General features: G+C 38.8%; 2 protein-coding genes across 4 annotated transcripts; one reads left to right on the top strand and one right to left on the bottom strand.

Moving 5' to 3' along the window:
* Positions 1–896: 896 nt before the first annotated feature.
* Positions 897–21,874, top strand: LOC148336919 (excitatory amino acid transporter 2-like). 3 transcript variants are annotated; one of them, XM_088295711.1, is made up of 11 exons: positions 9,110–9,371; positions 11,788–11,927; positions 12,021–12,173; positions 13,348–13,598; positions 13,713–13,821; positions 13,901–14,027; positions 14,129–14,362; positions 15,053–15,247; positions 15,694–15,828; positions 18,070–18,280; positions 19,227–21,874. In XM_088295711.1, the coding sequence occupies exons 2-11, from the start codon at positions 11,798–11,800 to the stop codon at positions 19,296–19,298; spliced, it is 1,617 nt and encodes a 538-aa protein (XP_088151837.1). In that variant the 5' UTR covers positions 9,110–9,371; positions 11,788–11,797; the 3' UTR covers positions 19,299–21,874. The 3 variants fall into 3 exon arrangements, with proteins under 3 accessions (XP_088151836.1, XP_088151837.1, XP_088151835.1); XM_088295710.1 differs by lacking the exon at positions 9,110–9,371 and adding an exon at positions 897–1,126 and having other exon boundaries at positions 13,348–13,821; XM_088295709.1 differs by having other exon boundaries at positions 13,348–13,821.
* Positions 21,810–24,742, bottom strand: LOC148336918 (uncharacterized). The gene is made up of 5 exons (XM_088295712.1): positions 24,467–24,742; positions 22,944–23,534; positions 22,791–22,868; positions 22,622–22,700; positions 21,810–22,537 (listed from the first exon to the last, which is right to left on the bottom strand). Exons 1-5 carry the CDS (start codon positions 24,534–24,536, stop codon positions 22,366–22,368), a joined length of 990 nt encoding a protein of 329 aa, XP_088151838.1. The 5' UTR covers positions 24,537–24,742; the 3' UTR covers positions 21,810–22,365.
* Between the last annotated feature and the right edge of the window lie 96 nt (positions 24,743–24,838).

Here is a 24,838-nt window from a genome sequence, read left to right as displayed (position 1 = left end):
GCATGTGTTTTGTTCCCATGTTTATGCTCTTATGCGGATTTTTCTCTCACCAAGACAACACAGTTAATCAAATAATAATTATCGCATAGAATCAATGGATTTGACTTTGATTTCAAATAAACTGATGGGGGCTGAGTCAAGGCAATGACTGCCTTAGTTTAAACAAATACGTAGTAATTCAGTACATGATTCTCCAGAATTAAATTTGATGCTACCAATGGAGAGCTACATAGTAGGAAAAAAATGAAGATTGTTAATCTGCATCAAACCTGCACAGATATGACTGTGTGGGGGCAGAATCTTAGTTTCTACTGGTAAATACTGCATGTACAATACGTGTGCATCAAGGCAAGTGTGCATGTGAGGTCAGGCGTTCCTTCGTGAGTTCCCATGCAGACTGTCCAACGTGCTGTCATTGAGGAACATACTGAGAGGATTTGCTAAACATAGCTCTTACTCCTAAGATGCAGACACCTGCCGCGTTCCTTTGCAGCTTTGAGAAGGAAACTAAGACAGAGCAATTAAACAATAATGAGGGCTCTCGCCAAAAACTACAACAGAAATTAAGTATGAAAATACATTTATGTATATATAAATGTATGCACAGCACTCAACTGGTGGTTTATTGAATTTACACAAAACAAGTCTTGCATTGAACGGGTTAGTACTCCAAATACTGTACACAGCATATAACTACAACTAAACATTACAATAATTATTGCATCGTTAGGATATGTAATAGATATTCTTTTCATATTTTGAATGACAAATTTAACTCAAATTGGTGTAAAAATGTCTTCTGATTTATCCTGAGAGAACACCCCACCAGGGTGTAAGATGTACGGTACTGTTCCCACGTTTGAACTCTCCACTCTCTATCTAAGCATCAAGGCACGCATAGCGCATGTGCTTAGGAAAGTGCATACACACTCGCTGGAGTTTGCAAATGGGGAGGCGCAAGTATCTCTGTAGAAGACTTTTGAAGAGCAACTTACTGAATGTGATACATCATTCCTTGTAAAAAAAAAATAAAAAGTTGGCAAATATTAGCCTAACATCTTAGAGCATTTGCTATTATCATCAGTAGAAAGAGCTACAAATTTGAAGAAGACAAGACACCCAACAGGTGAGCAAATTTAATTAGTAGACATATTATTGAATACATATACCTGGAAACACATAAGCAGCATGCAGGTTTCTCCCACATCAATTTAATCTGGTATTATGTGAGAGTTTGCGTTAGTGACGAGATGTATCAAAATGCAATAGAGAAGATTTTCCCCGATTCAGCGAAATTATAACAGCCAGTCAGGCCAGGAAACTGCTAAATGCTTACCTTTGAGATCATAAAATCCTCAATTGCATTTAGTTAATACTCCACAAATGCCAAAGGTAAATTTAAGGCATGTGTTACCTTTACACCTGATGGAATGGCATTTATAAAGCATTTATTTAAGTAGAGCAAAAATATGTTAATTTTTCACAACATTCCGCATTTGCTAGAAGATAGAAATTAATCCATATTCAAATATCATTGTACCACAATGTTTCTTATTATGAAGTGATTCTCGTTATCCGTTTCATTAAATGTTCAACATGGCCAATTAAGTTGGAGCGATACACACATTAGATAAACCCCACAATAGCTACTTGATTTATCCATGAACAATGTTCGAAATGTACTCAAAATAGATGGCTATACTGTATTCAAAATTGATTTATTAACAGTGCAACATACAGAGCATTACTGTACCGCTAGCACTGCATTTCATTTTATGAACGCTAATTTGATTTATGGCGCACAGTTAACATTATAATACACTATTAACACATCCTAAAATTATTAGCATAGAGTATTAGTATAAAACCGTAGCAGTGATTCTATCAAAAATTTTATTATTGCTTGGTGGTTTTGTCGACCACAGATGTGAAATTCTGTTCCCGATGCTTTGATCCGGCCTGCTTTTTCCTCTCTGGTTATTTGTTGGATTGTATAGTCTTTGTTATCTTGTCCCAGAATGCCACTCAATAATTGTTTGTCTTCCAGTCTTTTCAGTCATGTATGTTAACCACAGCTCTCATTCATATTCTTGCCTGAAAAAAAACCCAAGTTTGCGTTTTAGCCTTCCCATTGCAGCCGCCACATCGGGCACCTAATGAAATAGTATTCTACTGTATAATGTAACATATGTTCTGAAAGTGAAGGAAAGCAAAAAAAAAAATGGTATTTGCCAAAAGGATAAAAATGTTCAGAAAATGCTGCATGCGAGGCAAAATCGAAAGCACTGTTTAGTTCCAACAGCTTTGAATACAATTTGGCCTTCTTCATTTGGATATCTATGCAGGTGTAAGAAGAATGAAATATAATTGCTTCTTTCACCCCTTTGAACTAAGTTAAGAGAAGGATCATCTGAGTTTTGACCTTACTTGAACCTGATGGAAAATGATGGTTGATTGAAATTATCTAAAATAAATCAAATTTACAAAAATCCCCACAAAAATCCAATAACATGCACATTTTTTTAATTCTGTTTGTCTGTGTATGAAGGATTGGGAATAACATTTAACCAAAACTGATTATGAATAGGGGCGGCATGGTGGATGACTGGTTAGCATGATAGCCTCACAGTGCAGAGGTCATGGGTCTCCTGTATGGAGTGCCTGCGTGGGTTTTCTCCGGGTACTCCGGTTTCCTACCACATTCCAAAGATATGCATGGTATGTTGATTGAACACTCTTAATTGTCCCTTGGTGTGAGTGTGAGAGCGGGTGGTGGTTTGTCTTTGTGTGCCGTGCGATTGGCTGGCAACCAGTACAGGGTGTATCCCGCCTGCTGCCTGAAGACAGCTGGAATAGGGTCCGGCACCCCCGCGACCCTCGTGGGGAGAAGCAGACAGATAGTGGCTGGATGGATGATTATGAATAAAAAAAGTTAAAAATCATCCTGAAGAGTTAGTGTGACAGCTCAGGTGGCTTGACCTTGCCTGACTGGCTGGTAGCAAAACCAAGGTGTACTCAACAACACCATCCATTTTATTTTTATTTTTTTTGAAAATTGTAATTAGCAACAACCAATATGAATTGTTCTGCAAGCAAGGCATGCCAAAATGGTCAGTTCACTCCTGTAATTTGCTTTCTCTGAATCAGTTGATGGGTTGCAAACAATGTCTGTGTTCCACCTGGTTGTGTTCTCGGTAAAAATTTCAAACTTACCGAAATGTGACAACAAAAAAGTGATTTGATCACAAGAATGTTAACAAGAAGATTTGCTGGATGGACTCACATTTGCTAAGTGAATAAAGTAACACAAATAAACCCGCATGAAGTGAAACTCAAGTTTATTGATTAGTGTCTGGACAATCTATCAAGTTAGAACACAAACTCAAATCAGTGCGATGCAATGCAAACATGTCGGAAATGGCAGTCCGGAAAAGTTCAGGCAGTTTACTCACATAACAAATAGTGCTTTAGTATAGCTCGTGGCACTCCATTCGAACCATCATTTGACTTCAATATAAAGAGTTTGAATTACAACTGTGAGACGAAATTGGTGTTTTCTTTCATTCAAGGTAGTATGCTGTAAAATACTACACCCGGAGCCCCCTTCTCTGAGTGTGTCTGATCCATCTCTGTGTGTGCTGGATTAGGATGGCTCAGGATGGATTAGTTAATTATAGACACCTGCTGTCTAAGCGTGGTGTGTGTTGTCAGGTGTTGCAGCATGAGGTCGGCTTGGTGTTGAGTGCAGAGGGGAAAGGCGGAGTGAGGTGTGAAATTGCGTGGACAAATGCTTTGCCATGTGCTCTGAGCGTGTCCGTTTTCTCACTTTCTAATCTCTGACCGGTCATGGCTTGTTCACATATGATGACGGACATGCATTCACACTAATGATATTCTCCTCCCAAACTATATCCACTTATCAGGCACAACATTATGACCAAGAGTGAGGTCCAATACGAAACCTTGACAGCTTAAAGTTGAACATTTAATGAAGTCACTGATAGTATGAAAATTCTGTTTGGCTTTACATTTGCCGAACTTTGTTTGTAGGGAGTGTGGGTGCAGTTCTTACTTAGAGTCAGAAAGAGAGTCAAGGTTCCTAGTGAAGGCCCACGTCTGAAAGTCTCGACCCACCGCTGTATAAATTCTGTAAATCACTCAAATATGGAATGTGTTTTTTTTCTCTTCCCGGCTTGGGGAGTTGACGATGACAAGATCAGAGCTTGTCCACCTCCTCTGAGGTGTCGCTATGTAGATTTCTGCATTGATCATTTCATCAAATGTGTAGCTCTTCATCTGATTACATGGATTTTCACGGTATCTCAATTAAAATTCTAAAGCTCCATATCACGTGTTAAATGTTGCCCACTCAGCATGCAGTGCAGCCAAGTCACCTTGAAAGGGAGATTCCCCCAACTGTGGCCCCTTCTCAAGGTTTTTCATTTTTTCCCTCATGTTTTTTTTTTTCAGTTTTTTCCTTGTCCTATTGTGGGTTAAGATCAGGGGAATTTCAGTTAGATATATAATTATTATTTATTATTCTTGCCATATATGCCTCCCCTCTCCAAATGGCATTGAGTTAGACTCAAGAGTTGTCTTTCACACGCACATTGAGTTCTTGATGAAGGTCCTGAGGATCCTATTAATGTTATACAACCAATATCTTTGTGTGGTGCGTTGAGTTGTTGGCTTTCTTATAGTCAACAGGTGCAGTGCAAAAATTGTTGCTTTTGGTTTTACAGTAATTGGCGCTTGGCTCCCTGGTGTTATTATCAATGCCCTTCTGTGCTCCGCTCATGTGTCGATCCATGTTCCAACTCATTTTGGGCGCTAACATGCCTGATAGGAGCTTCCACGTGTTTCCGAGGACAGCAATGTGATGGTGTCGTTCCCTTCAGGGCGTCCTTCAAATTCGTTACGGGTGGGTCCCCAATGTCAGCTGCCAGCCGTTCATGAAGAGCAGTTAACTTTTTTAGCCACTAGGCGTGAACGGGAATGACACCAGAATTTTCTCTCTCCTGCGGCTCCTCAGCACATCCGCCTCAAAGTTCAGAGGTGCAGGGTTCAATTCGGCTTTCCTGTGTGGCGTTTGCATGTTCTCCCCATTACTGCGTGGGTTTCCTCCGGGTACTCCGGTTTCCTCCCACATTCCAAAAAACACGCCTGTCAGGTTGATTGGACTCACTGGATTGCCCCGATGTGTGTTTATATATGGAGGGCCTGAGAAAAAAATACACTTCACTTACTTGAGAGATTTTCCGTTTTTTGAATAAATACCATGCACACTAGTGGTGCGCGGTTGAGACGTGGATTCAATACAAGGTATGAATTTGCCCAAAGACTGGCGTCCAATCAAGATAATTAATCATATCTATGTAACCCCTTCCTTGCACACTGCTCAGTGTGACAGAAATCCCCAAATTGTAAGCTCACATCACCTCGCCGTCTTCCCCTTATCTTATTGGGGAAAGCTATTTTGAAGCCTCCGCGCTTATGAGCTGCGGCTGTTGTTTGTTCGTTGGACCGGATTATTTTTTTTCCAATCGTCCTCTTCTTCATTATCCCCCTGGGAGACTGGGAGAATTTTGGGGGGAATTTTTTTTCTTTTGTTACAAAGTGATCCATTGCTGAGAGGGACTGCAAGCTAACTAACTGTAACCTAAGGCGTGTTTGTAAATCCACTCTGATGCTCGTACACTACTCTGAGAGTGGGTGTGTTCAGGGAGATAGAGCGCGCGCCGAATTAATTTCCGAACACAGTCAGCACTTTGTCCCCAATAAGGACGTCTAGTGCCTAGCGCCATTTTTGATGCACTCTGAATAGCCAAATGACAAATTTGAGCAATGCTCCAAACTGTGGCAGTGAAACAGTGCACACTGAGTTTTTGCCGAACACGGCCATAATGCGCAAATAAAGATTCACCTTCCCTTGCAAACACACTCAGGTACAGCACAAACACAGAAACAATAATTGATTTGGACCAGAATGGCGATTTGTAAACTTTAAAATAAAAATGTTTTTAAACTTAAATAAATAAACTGCTGGTGGGGCTGAAATGTGACTAGACAGATTCCTTATGGGGCTATAGCCCCCCACTTGCCTCAGTGTAGCGCCGTGCATGTCAATGAATCATGTTGGGCCCTGGTGCTGTCCAGCTCGCCGGCTCACCTTTGTTTTTATCTTCGACACTCTTGCTTGGATTTCTACCACTTGTATTGGTACTTCTCCTGGGAGGTAGCTGTGCTCTCCTTGTAAGTCTGTCAGCCACAGGGTCTCTATGTCTCACGTGTACCTCTTCAGGAGGGTATCTAAAGCTGTGACTCCGCTTGGCGGTCTCAATTGCCTCATCTCTGGACAGCTTACTGTATTTCTTGGACAGTTCTTTCTTATGTTTCACACGTTTTTTTGCTTTGCTCTGTTATGAGTCTAATTCCTCTTCGGTTATGGTTTCAATGTAAAAAAATAAAAAATAATTAAAGGACCACCTCACTGGCAGTAATGGAACTTGTGGAAGAAATTGGTACCGGTATAGATAAAAAATAATTTTACTGTTGTAACTTTTCATGGACTTAAAAATTCAACTTTTGATACAATAGAGCACAATATAAGAAGGGAATAATTATAAATAGGACAATAGAGGTTTGGCATATAAATGTATGAAAAGTTATCTGCATGATAGAAATTATGTGCATCTCTACAATATAAACACAAACAAGTTGAAGATAATGCACAAGGTCCTCCAACGGTCTGCGCTTAGCCTTGAATTATTCATATGGATATTTGCTGTAAAGAAGAAGTTTTCTCCTTCCCAAAGTTCTATTTGCGAATGGTACAACTTTATACTGCGCTGGAGAAATTGTCAAGCAGCTTCTGACTAGTGTGGAAACAAAAATTAAATATATTTTTGAAAAAAATGGTTTGGCACTAACAAATTATCTTTGAATTTACATGAAATGAAATCTATAGTCTTTGGCACCAGACAAATTAAACACCAAGTCATAATCATTGTCAATTTAATTAAAATTGAAAGACTAAATGGATCTACATTAGTTGGCATTGGAATTGATGCAAAATTGATTTAGAAATTAGCCATATAAAATTGCAAAAGAATAATCTCAAAATTTAGAGGTATCCTTTACAAAACCATGGATATCCTACACACAATATCATAATAGATGCCTTTTCTTTAGCTTCTAATAAATTCTTATTATCTTTCCTAAATATTATAGGACAAAAGTAAAAAATAAATAAATACAACGGGGCAAATCCAAACTTTAATTCAAGTGCATTTATTCAGTGGAAAAAAAATCCCACATTATGAAATAATTCTTCAAATAAAATCACGTGTGTGTGTGACACAATTCTTACCACCATGACGTTAATATTTTTTACAACTCCCTTTTGCCTATAAAACAGTGTCTAATCTTCTATGATGGTGTTTCACATGATGGGAGAATACAGAAAGAGGGATCTTCTCTCCACAATCTCTCTAAATCATCCAGCAAATCAGGGTTTTCTGTGCTGCATGCATGTATGTTTGTATTTGCGTGATATCAATATAAATAATTGATGTCTCGGCTGAAATGTCATTTAACTGAACAAAACACCTCAACTCATCATTAACTATGCACTATTTATATTCTCAACTAAAATAGGTATACAGTATTTATATTTTGGAAAAACAATATTTTACTACGAATAATTTTGACTTTACTCATAATTAGCTATTTACTTTTACTACTGTTAATTTAAAAATAGGTATGCAGTACATATAATTTAATTTTACAATGAATATTTTTATCGCTTTATCTCTCTTCAAGGCATTAAACACTTGCTGCCCCTCAGTTAAAAACACTTGAAAATTACATGAATAGAATTTGCCAAAAGGCTTATTGACAACCTGCAACACTACTCAGAGAATGTTCTCTGGACAGCTTCGGCAAAATAGAAGCTTTTTGGCTAGTCACATCAGCTCTGTTTACAGACACTAAAAAAAAGCATCCAAAAAGTGATCATTGTACCTACTGAGAAAAACAAAGAAGGTTTGGTTATGTTCTAGTGCTGTTTTGGTGTCTTAAATGTGGACAGGGGACAATGAAAAGAAAATTAATTCCGGAGCAAACGGTGACAGATAATGTTACCTCCAACTGGAATGGACTCATGACATCCAAGAATGAATAACAATAAAACATTGAACTCTTCTCAAGTGGCCTTCTGTGAGCCTTGATCTAAATCCTTTTGAAGATCTGTGGAAGGAGCTGAAACATGAAGGCATCTATCAAACCTTTAACAGTTGGAGCAATTTGCCCATGGGGAGTTGGCAAAATAGCACAGAATCGGTACAAGTTACAGAAATAGTTTAAGTGAAGGACTCTGGGGATCATTTTTGTACAAGACAATTTTATGAATTTGCTTGTAAAAATAATTCTGTTGGTCCAACCCCCCCAAAAAAAGCAATGCCTGATTTTTATTTGGTCATTTTGGGTATTTTTCTGAATTACTTTTGTGAGATTAAAGTTACTGTACATCAGTGTGGATTTCATGGAATTAATTTTTTTTTAATTATTTTCCAGACGTGGTTCCATAGAATAGCATGATTCATATATATGATCTAATAGGACTATTTGAAAAACATAAGATAATGCGACTGTATAAATAATTGATGAACATGTGTAAAAGGATTTCAAAATGATGATTTACTTAATATCGGTTTGCTTGGGAAAAAGCTTGGTCATGTTTTATTCAGCGGCCATTTGTGTAAGTAATATTCATAAAGATTCATGTATTATTTTCACATAGAATTCACCGCCTACACCACCAAAAATGAAAAAAAAAACATAATGATCAACTTCAACATTACTAATGACATATCGAGTAATGAAATGAATGAAATATCTATGCAAGCAACTTTTCCACCTACTTTTACTGCATACATAGGCATCATCCAATGAAAGTGTACGGAAACGATGTAAATACGTCTCTGTTAAAGGGAACAGAACTATCGTCGAAATAATAACAGCAGCAAGGATTGTGTTCCATCACTAATCTTGGCAGGTTGACTCCACCCTTTTTGTCTGGTTGTCTTCTGTCAGATGTCCAGGAGCGCCAGTTTACCCTTCCGCAAATCTCTGCAGCTTTATACGCACGCAACTGAGAATCTGGATATATTTTGCATGCTAAATAGGAAGTGATCTGCAACTTTTTCAAGGCTGACTAACCCATTCTGATGAGATAAAATACATTTTGTTTTGGGGATTCTTATTGGATTTACTAACAAACAAGCCATGACTTTGTTCATGTTCACCTGACGGATAACAGCGCAGTCTCTCTCAAATACAATTTTCATTCTTAACGGCTCGCAAATCAACAGGTTAGTGCATTTTTTAATCCATGTGTTGCATACAATGATGTTGTGATACGGAAACTCATGTGATGAACGAATCTAAACTTTGCAAGTGAGGCTCTTCTGTCCAAATATTGTGTGACATTTTGATTTCATTCATGATTTATGAGCTAGGCTGATGTACCTTTGTTTGCTATGGCAATATATCTCAAATGTGTCGTTCATTTGCGGTCATTGGGTTTTGAGACATTTACATTATTTACTTTAATGCTCCGTTTGTCGCAAAAGCAATCCAACTTGCGATACATTTCTGCAACATCGCTGTACAATATCGTTTGTTTTAGCATTATTTTCAGGGCAGTACTAGTTCTATCGAAAAAGATCTACTAAATCTCAAATTGCTAATCTCCTGCATTACTTTCACCAGGCACACCTTGGTGGCACCTTGACTTTCCCCGGGAAGCCCCTTTTCAATTACGTAACTGTGCTGGAGGAGCTAATTTTATCCTCTTGAAAAGACTTAAGTCCCATTAATGCTGGAGGACTTTATATCAGACGAGCATGATTGGCTTGGTAGTTCTCGCTTTACCTTAAATGGTCCTTCAATCATATTGCACAGACCAATCTTCAGTCGTTCATTTGATATTTAATTCAACCTCAATTAGCGAACATGGTGTTTACACTTTCCTTATTCTGTCTTCTTTTTCTGCTTCTCTTTTCATAATGAAAGCAAATACACTTTTTGCAAGTTGAAATGTTGAAATGATTTATATTTTACCTTTTCAGACCAAAATAAATAGTGTCTGTATTGTACTTGCTGTCAGAACTAATAATCCAGGTGTTAAAGTCAAGAAGTTCAAGCGTCTCATTGACATGAGCTTTGTTACATAACCATGAACGTCTGTACTCTACAGTAGATTTAAAGGCTGCACAGGGGAGAGCTGATCTTTAAGTCCAAGAGGCTTTACGGCAAACCATAACAAACCAACATGTTGCATCAGCGGTGGGATGAAGCAGCATGATGAAAAGCTTGGGTCAGCAGTATTCTGCGAGATTTGGAAGCAACAAAATGACCATAAACACATTAGAATTTTCAAGTGGGTAGAAATAAGATAAGATGAGATAAGATTTTCATCAAATAAAGGTTTTGCTCCCAACACCAGGTTGATTTTATTTTTTAGCTGGATTGTGGAAACATTTTGAATCAGTTTTTTGACAACGCTTTGGGGAGAGAATTTATAGGTTAAGGAGGGAACAAATTGTATAAACAGATAGAGATAACTTTAACCCACACGCAACCATAAACATTGGAAATGCTATGCATAACAAATGTATTGTAATGTAACGAGTTGCTCCTTTGGCACAAAATAAAAAAAAAACAACTAAAAAGTCATATATGTGATGTAGTTTTTATAAGCTGTCAAGTATTTCTGGTAAAAATGAATATAACTTGAATATTTTGATTTCATGTGAATCACCTACAAATTTGCATAAATTACCCGTACATAGCTGCTGTGAAAACCTTAAAACTTTTATTCAAGCCCAGGATGATTGGATTGCATTTGAAAGTTCTTCAACATTTCACACTATCCAACACACTGGCTTGGCTTAAAAAAAAGTTTCTGGAATGATAAAAGCCGATTGTTCTTCTCGGACCAGTAGGACAGACAAATTCAAACGCCCAATCACTGAATTGAAGCCAGAATACACAGTACCGCCCAATCCCCAGACCTTAATCCAACAGAGAACTGAAAAGGTGATGTGCATGTAAAAATGCTGTTTCTGAAGCGAAACTAGAAATGCAGAGAAATTATTCTGGGCTGGAATACAAGTTTGCAGGTTTCAATAATTAGACAACTTCATGCTGCTATGTTTTAGTTTGAATGATCAAGACAAAGTCATTGTGTTTGCATTTGTGTACGTGAAAATTCCACACATCTTTATGTGACGATCTGGAAACAGAATCTAGTCATGTGTGTTTATTTTTTTTATGAACAATTGACAACATTATTTTAAACCTTAAACATCTGCTCATGATCAGACTAAGAATGCATTCAGTCACCGGTACATGCACTTCTTTCTTTGTTGCAACCCAGAGCCTCCAAAAAGACAAACAATCGAACTGCTTTTCTTGGCGCTCATGGCGCTACCTGACGACAGGCATGCAATGAATTTCCGAGTTGAATATGTGCCATATTGCTTTTATCACAGTGTTCACTTTATTGACTGAAAGCAATTGTGCATCAACCAGGCGTCGAACATTATGAATGTGAAACTGCTGAACGAGGCCACAAAAACAGCTTCATCTTCTTAAAATTCAATTTTAATTTATTGATAAATATGTTGACTTAATTCACCAAATTTGAAAGTAAACGTCAAAACATTTCACATCTCCTTTCACCATACTGCAAGAAAAACTTTTCCTTGTTTTCTTCTGTCACAGTGCCAACGAGATGCAGAAGCAAGTGGAGGTCAGGATAGACGAGGGCCACTTGGAGCCCACAGTGGACACGACTGAGAGTGCATGTAGCACTGTCTGTGATAAAATCATGAAGAACATGGTTCTTACTCTGACAATTCTTGGTGAGTTGAAGGTCACTAGCTGACAAACAAAACAAAACCCTATTGTGACATATAATTGTCATTGTCAATTTGTTTACGATATCATTTATTCAGGTGTCTTTCTGGGTTCCATTGCTGGAATGCTTCTGCGGCACATATCGCCCCTCCCTCCTGATGTTATTATGATCATAAGCTTCCCGGGGGAGATCCTAATGAGGATGTTGAAGATGCTTATTTTGCCGCTTGTTGTTTCAAGTCTGGTCACAGGTAGGTAAAAGAAAGTGGCGGCTGCAAATGTGCTGCCTAATTTGTGTGTTCTGTGTTCTTGACTGCGGGTATGCAGCCCAAGACAGAAAACACCAGGATAAAGAGCGTTTTGAAAGCTTGAACTCAGCAAACCTGAAATAATGAATTAGAGTCTTGAGAATACTGCCAGCTCAAAATGCAAATTGAAAACCGTTTCGTATAATTGGACAAAAGAATTGCACAAATCTGTTTGAGTATTAGTCGCCTGTTGGAAAAATGAGCATTTTATGAATTCATACGTTCACTGAAATAGACAGTACAAACATCCAGCTAAAAGGGCAAAAAATGGCTACAAGAAAAAAAAACAAGCAAATCTTTTAATTTAAAAAAATATATAAAATAATGTGTTTTTATTAGATTTTTACAAGACAGCAGTTTGATGATCGACTTTGTGGTCTTGAAAACTGCGTCGGTGAAGGTCGTAGCTGCCAACCACCTGTTAGTGTGTGGGCTCCTATAGTGGGGGGTGACCAAAACTTATTATGCGGGTCTGCTGGGAACATCTAACAGAGTACACTGTTGAAAGAAGTTTCAACTCCCACCATCACCACCCACAGAATTTGCACCACATCCCGGGGGGGCTGCAGGGGACATCGACTTGTTCCGTGGCTCCATTGCGGAGGCGGAAACCAGAGCTGTGGCTGTAAGGTCATTGCTGCCTATCATGGCTGCAATCCCCAAACCTGTTAGTGGCAGGCCAAGGGCAATGCAGCTTTGGACGTAGCCGAGGCAAAAACTCTTACATGGGGGAAGCGCAGAAATGTCGGTAGAATGAATTTGAGACAGTTCAAAGTTAAATTCTGCTCCGCAATGTGGCGGCTCTGGAAGGGAAAGAAGTTCACCATCAACACCGGATATAGTCAGGACGGGGTGCAGCTGATCTTCACTAGGAATGTTGTGAGTTGTTGGGCAAGATGCTTAAAGTCCAAACAGTTTTTTGCAGAGGTTGATGAGCCCACGAAACAACCTCAGCTAAGTGGAAAAAAAAAATGAATGGATGAATAATCACTGAAAAGTTCCAACGTAATTACATTCACTTCATACCATCAGCATGTTAAAACGAGACACATGTAACTGAAGAGTGACTATACTGCATACTTATTGTGATATTCTTGTGAAATTTGTGCTATCACAGGACTGGCTGGCTTGGATGCGAAATCCAGCGGGCGTTTAGGCACCAGAGCCATGGTGTACTACATGTCCACAACAGTGATTGCGGCAGTCTTGGGGGTGATTTTAGTGTTGCTCATCCATCCCGGGAACCCCAAGCTAAGAGCTAATCTTGGACAGGGGAAGAAGAATGACGACGTTTCCAGCGTGGATGCATTCTTTGATCTTATCCGAAATCTGTTCCCGGAAAACCTGGTGCAAGCTTGCTTCCAGCAGGTACATTTCCTACCTTCAATGTTTTATTGGCTGTCCAACGCCCAGGAGGGAGGATGTACAATGCATAACTCATCTCTTCATAGTTCCAACTGCTCTTCTATATTTCTCGCGCAGATACAAACAGTGACCACAAAAGTGCAGGTGCCCACGAACAGAACCAAAGCACCCCCGCAGTTCACCATCAAGAGGTCGCTTCAGTTCAAGAGCGGGATGAATGTCCTTGGTAGGCTATTGATTTGATTCCAGATTAAAAGTTAAAGTTAAAAAAGTTAAAATTAATTTGCACTCGTTTTGTCGCAAAGGTTTGATTGGATTCTTTGTTGCTTTCGGAGTCATCATGGGGAAAATGGGGGAGAAGGCCAAGCTTATGCTTGAGTTCTTTAACGTCTTGAATGAGATCATCATGAAGATTGTTAGTGCAATTATGTGGTAAGTGTTCCACCCAAAAAAAAAAAGACAGAAACAGGAGACGTTAACACGAGCTACAGCTTGCTTTAATAACGGCAGTGTTTCTTCTTCTTGGGTTTCAGGTACTCGCCCGTTGGAATTGCATGCCTGATCTGTGGGAAAATCATCTCCATCGCTGATTTAGAGGTTGTTGCCCGACAACTGGGAATGTACATGATCACTGTGATAGTGGGCCTCATCATCCATGGAGGCATCTTCCTTCCTCTAATATATTTTGTGATAGTCAAACAAAACCCTTTCAAGTTCTTCATGGGAATATTCCAGGCTTGGGTCACAGCACTTGGAACAGCATCCAGGTATTATAATGATTGTGTTTTTCGGAACAGATTCAAGTGACCTGACACTCGGTCGCACAAGGGTAGCCTGTTTCTCAAGATTTTTCGTACAAATATTGTTTTCCTAAGTACCTTGTTTCCAAGGCTACATGGCAAATAACAACAGGAACTTTTATTTAAAGCGGTAACTGAAATATTCATGCCAGCAGCAACTTCCAACTTTGTTTCCATGCGGGATATTTTTCATTTACTCTGTGTTTTATTAATGACATGAGATGCCCTCATTCCCCTCCTGAGGTGAGCGCACTCCTTTCAAGTTCCTGCCAGCTCGCTGCTCCACCATCTACAAGAAGTACTAATTGTCAGACAAAACAAACATTGCAGCTGTTGAGTCACAGCTGATATGATTTTTCCTCTTCATGCGCCCTTTCTTGAATGATTTTAGTCTCATTAAAGTCATAACCTATATTAGCTATTACATAACAAAATAGCAATTAATACATCACAATACTTTAGAATAATATTTGTTTGTGAGACTAGAGGAACATGGCAATTGTTTTTGAAAACATCACAACAATTACGACCCAATTGCATTAGTTGCACAATCCAAACTGTGAAATAGAATTCTTTAGATGGATGAGTCAAACTGAGTTTGCAGCACTAACGTAAACCCAAATATGTATTTTTTTGTTTTCCCCAAACTTTGTTTAGTGCTGGAACCTTGCCTGTCACGTTCCGATGCTTAGAGGAGAATCTGAAAATTGACAAGAGGGTAACACGTTTCGTCCTCCCTGTTGGGGCCACCATCAACATGGATGGCACGGCACTCTACGAGGCCGTGGCTGCCATCTTCATCGCTCAGATGAATGGAATTGTTCTCGACTGGGGCCAAATTGTCACTGTCAGGTGAGGATACCACATGACATGTGAAGTCAGTAACAGTAATTAATTTTCTCCCATCATCACTCCTCTGAGGGTCTAATGCACTGGTGCCAAACTCAAGGCCCGGGGCCCAGATCTGGTCCGCTACCTCATTCTATATGGCCTGCAACTCATGAGCGTCAACCTCCTGTTTTTAACACATTCTCTTCACTTTTAACAACATTGAGACATGAGATATTGCCATTTATTTTGTTACCAATCCTCCCCTTTTAAAATAAATTGAAGAATTGTTAAATAATTATTGACTGTCTTTCCATCAATTTGTTGTGTGTGTATATGATAACGTAAGGTGATCATTCATTTAGATGGGTTCGCAGTCGTAACGGCCCTCTGAGGTAAACCATAACTACGATGTGGCCCGTCCACAAAAATTAATTTGACACCTCTGCTCTAATATATGTCATCTACAGTATGACCGCAACCCTGGCGAGTGTTGGAGCAGCCAGTATCCCCAGTGCAGGACTCGTAACCATGCTGCTAATCCTAACAGCAGTGGGGTTGCCCACTCAGGACATCAGCCTCCTTGTGGCTGTCGACTGGCTCCTGTGAGTAAAACGCTTTAAATCGTGTTACTCGGTGTCATCGTCATTTTTGGGCTTAAGGAGTCCAGTCAAGAGCACTTCATTCTCACCACACCTGCTATTTATTTACTGATAAGTCGGTTTACTTTTGCAGTTTACTTATGCTGCGCTGAATGCGAAAGTTTCAAACTTCACTTAACAAAAGTTTTCTATTCCCAAAAGGGATCATTAAAATCTATGTCATCATCCTAAAAAAAAAAAGTGCAACAGCAAAAGTTTCATATATACGCCACAATTACAGCTTCAAACATTTGTCAATTAATTTTTCAAATTGACTCATGATGTATTTTTGGATAGAGGTTAATTCCGAATGTAATGGAATAAACATGTCAGGAATGAATTTGATCCTTTTGTGATGTTAATTCAAGGCAGTTTGAACAATAGTAAGTTTTATTATTTCTAGGCAACGCAATTATCTTTCTCTACGAAAAGCAGAAATTGTCAACAGTCGTAATTTAAATGGCATAGCCTTTGAAAAAATGCAGATTGTATGTAAATCTAAAGTAGTTTAGTCCTAGATGCCTCGTTCATATTTAGGTGGGATAATGTTTCCGTTCTCCTTTTACCACCTCATACTTGAATGACTAAATCACCCATCTACAAACTGAAATAGCGGTTTTCAGGATTTTTGGGGGTCAAATTTGTGATATCTCGTGACCAGGCATAAGATGTGGCCCTGAGGGGATGACTGCTCGGCTGTGGGACACGTAGTCCTTTAAGCCCGCCCTAAAAATTTCACTTTCAGTCCATTTGCACCTAAGCAGCCCCCCCACCCTTATATCCAAGGCGTAATCTACACATCAATTTTGCATATCATGTATATTTCAAGGGATATCAATTTCAATGTGTTTACACATAACCTGTGATCCTCAACTGGTGTGCCGTCACACATTCGTGTGCCTTAAGAGATCAGGTGTGCTGCGGAAAATGATCCAATGTCAATTTTATTGTGGGAACAAAAATGTTTTTATTTTCTATTAAAAACATAGAAACGAAAATTAATTGATCTATGCCCACCTTGTATAGTAATGTAACAATCAAATGCTCTTCCAGGAGATGACAGAAGGTACATAATTAATCAATTTAACATGTTTGGGAATTTTGTTGCTAAATAGTGTGCTGTGATTTTTTTCCCGATGCGAAAGATGTGCCTTGGCTTTAAAAAAAAAAGTTAGGAAGTACTGATGCAAACAACTACACAAGTGTCAACACCAGACAATGGTGTCAGGAAATGTAAAACTTAAGTCATGTACCATATCAGTTTAAGCTGTTTGTATTTTTCAGCTTGTCCTATTGGTCCCTACCCTAAGCTTGTACCAGAGGACATCTGCAGAAGTTCTGTCTGTTGAACTCATGGTCCATGCCGCCTAAACTCATAAACCAGACCTTGAGACAGGACCATTGCCTCTGATTTAGAGTGCTTATTCTCATCCCGGCAGCCTCACATTCAGCTGTCATCTGCCCCTGTAAACTTTAAAGGTCACAGCTCAATAAAGCCATCAGAACCATATAATCTGTACATAGCAGTGCTGAGATCCTCAGGCCACCAAATTGGACTCGCCGCACATCTTGGTTGCACCGAGAAATGCTTTTCCATATAAAACCCCGCAATGAATAGAAGTGGTGACAAAAAGGCAGCTTTGGTGGATTCCTGCATCCAGTGTAAACCACGTGCACCGACATAATGAGTTGAGAGACTGTATTCCTGGCATGCAGATTTCCATGAGGGATAAGGTCAAACGCCTTTTCTCATGTGGAAATAAAATGTGCATGCAGCTTCCAGAATCCCAGTAAGGTTATAGAGCTGCTGTAGTGTTCCACAAAAAAAACATAGCACTTCTATTGTCTTAAGGATTCTTCCATGATCATCCACAGCGCCGTCTAATTGTGATTTTGATGTCGCACGCATCTTCAAAGCATGCCCCCGTGATAATTAGAGAAGTTGCTCCTGCACGACAATGTTGTTCTTGGTCAGGCACTGCCAGACGCCCAGGGGCATCGTGAGCAGGAGACTTGTCACGGTGAAGCCACAGGATGTTTTTGTCGATGCGCTGGTTGATTGTCTGGCCCGCATTAAAGGGGGAAATTCATACTATTCACTCTATTTCATGGGAAAAAAATCCCCCAAACATTCTTTAGCTGTGTGATTTGTTTTCCCTTTCCTGTCTTTCAAACCGGGCTGTCTTCCCTCTTGCCGCCACGCAGGGATCGCTTCCGTACGTCAGTCAATGTGGTCGGCGACTCGTACGGAGCCGGCATTGTGTACCATCTTTCCAAAGATGAGCTCGACTCCTTCGATGCCCAACAATCCCGGCTGGAGGATTTTGAGATGACGAAAACAAAGTCCTTCTTTGAAAATAACACCAACCAGAATGTATATGCTCACCACAATTCAATCCTGATAGACGACTGCAAGGTACATTTCACGTTAACGGACATAGAGACTTGTATGTAGAGGATTCTCCCCTGCTCTGTGTTTGTTGTTGTCTTGTCTATGTGACTTCCTTTATTTGTATTGGTGTAAATGTCTTGTACTGTGATGAAAATGTGGGTGAAACTAAAAAAAAAAATGTTTCTGATTCACCATTTCATCATAAGAAAAAGCAGTTTTTGTGGTACCTGGTTAGCCAAAGGCTAAGTTTATTCATTGTGAAATTCCGTATTTTATTTCCTTTCTTTTTTATACAATTAAACAAGTTGTTTATCATATCCAGATAAATGGATGTTTGTTAAATTCTTTATGCATCATGTTGTACACAAGTATTGATTTATTTGTGGTTGTCTGATATCACTGAGAAAGAAAATTGTTTTATTCTATTAATTGGACATGTATTTATGTATTCAAGGCAGCCCCAACCAAACTACTCTTAAATTATTTTCATTTCATTTCATTTTAAAGTATAAACGTTGGCCTGTGGTATGACATAAAGACTGCTGTTTCACTATGATTAATATGAAAATAACGTATGGAATACTGAAACGGACCCTTCAATTACTCTTGTGATCCTCTTTTACGAGCAAAGTAATTGCTGTTAGTTTACCTTGTGGTGATGTTGCATCGTATATGATGCTGAATTTGCATCCTCATCATTCGGCATGTTAGAATTGGGTTGGGCAGAGAATCCATTAAATACATGGCCAATTCTCAAATGCATTCACTCTGTTTTTGATGTATATAAAACGTCGTTACATGAGTGTTTAAAGACATCCTGTACATGTGTTGGAAAATTCCATATTAATATCCACCCTGAGGACAATTGCCTGATTGTCAAGAACTTTTGGCTTCTCTGCTCCGACCACTAACGGTTTGTTATAATGGTGCCTTGGGCCCTTAGTTAGAAACTGTTGATAATTGCTTTCAGGTCGCCATGGGCAAAAATGGCAAGACTGCAGGGTTCTGTCTTGTTGAAGAGGAACCATGGAAATGCGAGTAAAGCAGACCCAGAAGCTGCTGCGCCTTACCCTGAGTTGCGCAAACTTTTACCTTCTGATGACAAAGCAATTCAAATAACACTCAAACAACGTTAAGCGCAGAGACTCTACAGGAGACTCATCTGAAAGTTGCCCTTTTTAATTATTTTTCCAGATCGCCTACTGGTTAGCTTCACATCACTTTAGATAGAGATAGAAAAAAAGACAAGTTCCAACAATATTTGGTTGAAAAGACTCAGGGCCTTACTTGGTGCTGCTGCAAACTTCATGTTTAGTCCATGACAGACTTCTTCAACTTTTTGTAACATCTCATTTCACTTTTGTATTTAACAACTTTGTGTTGCGTAGAGAGCTGATAATAGAAATAATGTGAGAGCAGAGCATTGGGTTGATGCAAATATTGGGGGTCAACGCTCTCGGATTTTTTAACCGGCAAATGTTGCTTTTTCTCAGTAGTGGGTGGTTGCTACAATATTGGCTTTTCGATTTAGATTTTTTTTTTGGGCTGTTGCTTAAAATGCAAACATGGTCATTGAAGGTAAAAAAGAAGCGTCTCTCTGTGTGCGATATTACAATACAAAGACAGGCTGGTGCAATGCCTTTTACTTTTTGACTAATGGGATTACACCCTGCATGATGTCGCACGCAGTCAAGCTTAAGCTGAAAGCTTATGTCTTAGACCATGAAGTGGAGAAGGTGTGGCCTCAAATTGTGGCAGCAGCCAGTGCATGTGTTGTTGTAAAAACAAGTACGGTACATGAGGGTGCCCTCCAAGTTATTATGTTTATGTTTTTGTTCATATTTTTATAACATTTGAAACTTTGAAATTTTGGAGCGGTAACTGAAATGTATGTGTTCATACAGTACGTGTTGTTTCTGAGTGCAAAAGGGAAAGATAAACATGGCAAATAAGATGCAAGTCCGTCAAGATGAAAAAAAGTAGAAATGGCTCTTATAGTATTCAAGCCAGTGCACTGTTTTGTGTTTCTTTTTTTTTTCCACAATTATTTTTTTTTTTGTTTTGTTTTGTTAAATATTTAACTTGCCTTGAAGAAATCAGACGCATAGAGCAGTAAGCATGTTGTTGAAATTGCAGGATACAAGTTAATCCGGGACTCCCATTATTGATTTAAGAAATTATTTGTATCGATTTTAATGGCGGAATCAGGAAGGCTGGGCCCTCCTCATCTGCGGAACTTTGATTTAGACCAGTTTGTTTATCGTCCCGTGACTACATATCGTTTTTTGTTTATCACATGCACAAATGATCCGGTCTCCGGCATTTGATTGTATCATATCTTCGATTTCACTGATTTATTTTGGGTCTAAAGAAAGCAACAGCTAATGTAAAAATATTATTTCTTAAAGTGCCTCCTTGCACTTTGTGTATACTGTATGTACTCTTTAGATGAATGTGTAAAACTTGTATAGAGCTTTCTTGTCATTGTTTTTAATGTTTTTTGCTATGCTTTCTATTATTAGTTACAAATGTTAGATCCATGTTTAATATACTCCACTATGGGCCTGTAGTTCTTTTTGATAGTTTTTGAACATATTACTATTATTAGTATAATTTCACTTGACATTTCCAAGTAACTTCTTGCGCTCCAAATCTTGATCAAGGAGACGGACCCTAATTATGAAATGAATTGTGTAAAGATTTCATTGCATATTTGGTTGTTTCAAGGTCACGTACAAGGTGAAACGACTTTGTAAGTTGAAAAAAGTTGGTGGCAGCTACGTGTCTGCATGTAGTGAGGTGATTAGTGTGGGCCATTTTCAGGGCCATGTTGATGAAAATGAAAATGGCTGCATTAGTACTTTGAGTATGCAATTTGTTGTCATTTCTGGGAATGTGGTAGGTAGCATAAAAACTCAACTGACGAGGCATCAATTGCACTGTACACAGGTACATAAAGGATCAAGTGAAGCACTACATTATGTTGTTGGTGGACAGACAAGAGGAACGGTAATAATACAATACCCGTTGCGTACATATGTATTTTTATTAAATATCTGACTAATGCACAGCTCAGTGAAAACATTGGACATCTCAGGGTTGACTGATCTCAATCAAAGTGTGACACGCTGAACTGAAATGTGTTGCTTTCTGGAAAATATGGCTCATATTATAGTACATTTTAGGAAAAAGTCTTTCATAATTGTGATTGATGTCCTGATCTGAATATCAGACACATATGAATGGAATACTTGTATATTATCACAGAATTTAAAATATCACTTTGATATTTCTTTGTATCTTTTCTGACCAGTAAATGTTATTGGTCAACTGATCTCAGGTAGTATTTTTTTGTTTTTCTTTTTAATGAAAATGTGAAATGTTTAGTAAATTTAACATATATTTTCTATTCCTTGTTCCTCCATTTTTTTGTTGATTGTCAAACATCCATTGTAATGTATCTTGACCTAGACTCTCCAAATCCACATACACAATAAAAAAAACTGCAGGGCAGAAGTCTTTGTCAGGCAAAAACATATAAATGTATCAAAAGTGTGTGTAATGTTTTAATATGTGTATGAAAATATAAAATGATACAAATAAATTATTGATGAGGTGCTGGTGGGCTCATTTCTCAAAGCATATTTCAAATGATACAGAACAGCAACATGCAAAAAGCCGTAAAAAAAAATTGATTCAGTGCTTTCATAATTGATAATTTTGGGAGGTTAACAGAACATTATTTTATAAATTACATATACATACAATAATTACAAAAATGTACAAACATCTAACAAAAATATTCTCAATAATTAATGACTTTTTTCCGTCCTGTACAAAGACAACTAATTAACACTCCGATGAATATAGGTGGGATTGAAGAAATGTTTTTAACGACTTCATTTGCCAGATTTTAGTGGTTAAAAAGAATTGATGGCACTTACTAATTTAAAAATAAAATAAAAAAAAAAGTATTGTCATAGTTACAAAAGTATTTATAAATATCACCAAGGAGCCAAATATGTCTAAAATTGCAAGAATGCTCAGAACCTTTTTTGTCTCGCATCCGCCACGGCATAGCTCCACATTGTTGAAATCAAATGTTTGTCTCAGTGTGAATATTTCTCCGGAAGCTCATCCAATGGGATAACCGTGTACTCCACTGCCTTTCCGTTTTCCTTGGGGGTATCTTTTTGCAAGATCGCTTCGTTCTCTGCCTTCTGCTGCTGTAAGGAGTCAACTCCGGTTTGTGGACTTGATGCTTGCCTTGGACCGTTCCACCTAAAAAAGAAGGAACGGTTCATATTGTACTAGCATGGGGATTAAGATTTCAATATTTGCTCTCGATGACGTTAAAAGTCTCACTTGTCTCTGGTAGCGATAGCAGCACAAAGCATCACTAGCGCTGCAACGGCAACAACAAAACCCAAGATGATGATCCAATCTGATGATAAGGGAGAGATGGGTTTAATCAAATGTATCTTTTAAAAAAAAAAACACATGCAGTTTTTTTTTTGGTTTTTTTGACAGTCACCTGGCGTCACATGCCCTTTGTGTTGCTCTGGTGCCGTAGAATTATTATTAGACTGTGGGACGTGGTAAAACTCACCACCTGAGAGGTAGAAAATAAAAGTTACATGTTAATCAGTTAATTTTACGGTTTTATGGATCTGTCATGAATGTTTACCTTGGATGGATGGTAAGTCAAAGAGTCTGGCTCTTCCTTTATCCTTTGCCATTCCAAATCCTGATCCTGGCTCCGAATCATCATCTCCTGAACCCTCCTGTCCAATGTTAATGAAACCTCCAGTATAGATCATACCAGGTCGTGTTGTCGGATACTGGTCTGGGATTTCGCTATTCCCAGACCCAGAATAAAAACTCCCATCTTCATTAGTTTGAGAGGGCACGCTGGGCTTCGTGTTGTTACTTGACTGGGTTGCATTTGACTCTGATGAAAAGGGCCGGTCAGAGTAAGGATTTAAGGTGGTAGATAAGTCGGAACTTGACAAGTTTCTCTCACTTGCGGTTGAATAACCTTCATCCGTGGGCTCCGAGAGCCTGTCACCTGATGTGCTGCCCTCACTGATCTCCTTCAACAGGGTTTGATTACGATCTTCTCTGCCAGAGGATGTTTGGTTGGACTGTTGAGTGCTTGAGTTTTCTTGAAACGGTTCCGATTTGATTGGCAGGGGAACAAATTGTTCAACAAGGAATCCATCCGTCATCGCCTCTCGGAGCACGTCTTCCTCAGATTTAATGGGAATTTGGGTCACAGCTGGGAGAAAGCGATGGAAAAATACAAGGATCACCACAAATATTTACCTACTAGACGTGACATGGAAAGTTTTTCCCTTCAAAGTGGTCTATGGCCTTAAAGGCGATTGCATGCTCAGCCTGAAATTCTTGTATTAACTTGTGTTGTCTGCTTTGTTAAGGTGTGACAGTAATGATTAACCTGGGTGATTACTCATATGTGAGTGGGTTGAGAGGAAGTTTCATTGGAGCTTCAGTCAATCACTCTTTTGGCACACCCAGTGAATGTTACTCAACTATCGAAGGGGATGCAAACTCACAAACTGGGATTAATGAGCGTTGCCATTTTATAATGAACTGTACGTCATTTTTATGGTAAACCTATAATATTACATCTCTGTCAGTATTTATTCTCATATCCCTCTTATTCATTTCTACTCAGAGGAAAAAGTGTTTGGTCCCCGTTTGCTCGCTTCAATTTCAGCTTTTATAGAACAATAATGATTTCCATCTTATTTTGCAAAGGGCTTGGTGAGTGAAACCTGCACTGCGACAGTGAAACATAATGCTTGAGCCCTTGAAAAAGTAGAGTGAAAGATTAAGAGGACTTCAGGTGGTAGGAATGGAAGTGCTGACTCATTGGGGAAGAAAAAAAAATCTTCAATGAATCAACTCTGTACAGTATGTACCAAAAATGATATTTGAAGATGGATGTGATGTGTATCTCAAAATGATAGTGAGAGCTTGAGCTGTATAATAGCAACATCATGTTACAGAATGGAAACTAAAATAGTTCAAGCTTTTAATTCTCCCAACACATTCAGTTAGAATAATGTTATACTTAAAACACTGAATGAAATAAGAATACAACACTACATCAGCCACCGCTAAAAGTTAGAAAAACAACATTTGGGGAGGACAAAGAAGAATATTTAAGAAAAGGACTGCACTTACATTTGACATGAGTGGAATAGACCATGGCCCAAAGTCCAAGAGAAATCCCCAAAAATAGAGGAGTCATCATCCTTGTTCCCGACAGTGTCAATAAAGCTGATTTTCAGTGCGGCTGCAATTTTGGCCACCCTGTGATCCGAGTATTTCAATGTGATGATTCACAACTTGGCGTTTTATATGCATCAGGCTTGTGTTGCAGTACAACAATGACTGACAACACTAAACAGAAGAGCGTGAACACCTGTGGAACACGCCCTCTTCCTCACAATTCCACTGTGCTCATTTCCTCCTTGTAAAGCAGAGCACACTGAAACTTTGTGATTATGATTTGCTGTAGTGTAGATTTGCCCTTTATCATACAAATAGTGGGCT

The sequence above is a fragment of the Idiotropiscis lumnitzeri genome, chromosome 5 (assembly GCF_059441095.1).
Source record: "Idiotropiscis lumnitzeri isolate Australia: NSW breed Sydney's pygmy pipehorse chromosome 5, RoL_Ilum_1.0, whole genome shotgun sequence".
Classification (NCBI taxonomy): Eukaryota; Metazoa; Chordata; class Actinopteri; order Syngnathiformes; family Syngnathidae; genus Idiotropiscis; species Idiotropiscis lumnitzeri.
This window is presented reverse-complemented; position numbering and strand designations above follow the sequence as displayed.

Coding starts and splice junctions, on each gene's coding strand:
- LOC148336919 (XM_088295710.1), top strand. CDS start 11,798: ATGCAGAAGCAAGTGGAGGTCAGGATAGACGAGGGCCACTTGGAGCCC. Junction 11,928..12,020: donor TCTTACTCTGACAATTCTTG/GTGAGTTGAAGG, acceptor TCATTTATTCAG/GTGTCTTTCTGGGTTCCATT. Junction 15,248..15,693: donor GGCCAAATTGTCACTGTCAG/GTGAGGATACCA, acceptor TGTCATCTACAG/TATGACCGCAACCCTGGCGA.
- LOC148336918 (XM_088295712.1), bottom strand. CDS start 24,536: ATGATGACTCCTCTATTTTTGGGGATTTCTCTTGGACTTTGGGCCATG. Junction 22,701..22,790: donor CAAAGGGCATGTGACGCCAG/GTGACTGTCAAA, acceptor CCTTATCATCAG/ATTGGATCATCATCTTGGGT. Junction 22,538..22,621: donor GCTATCGCTACCAGAGACAA/GTGAGACTTTTA, acceptor CTTCTTTTTTAG/GTGGAACGGTCCAAGGCAAG.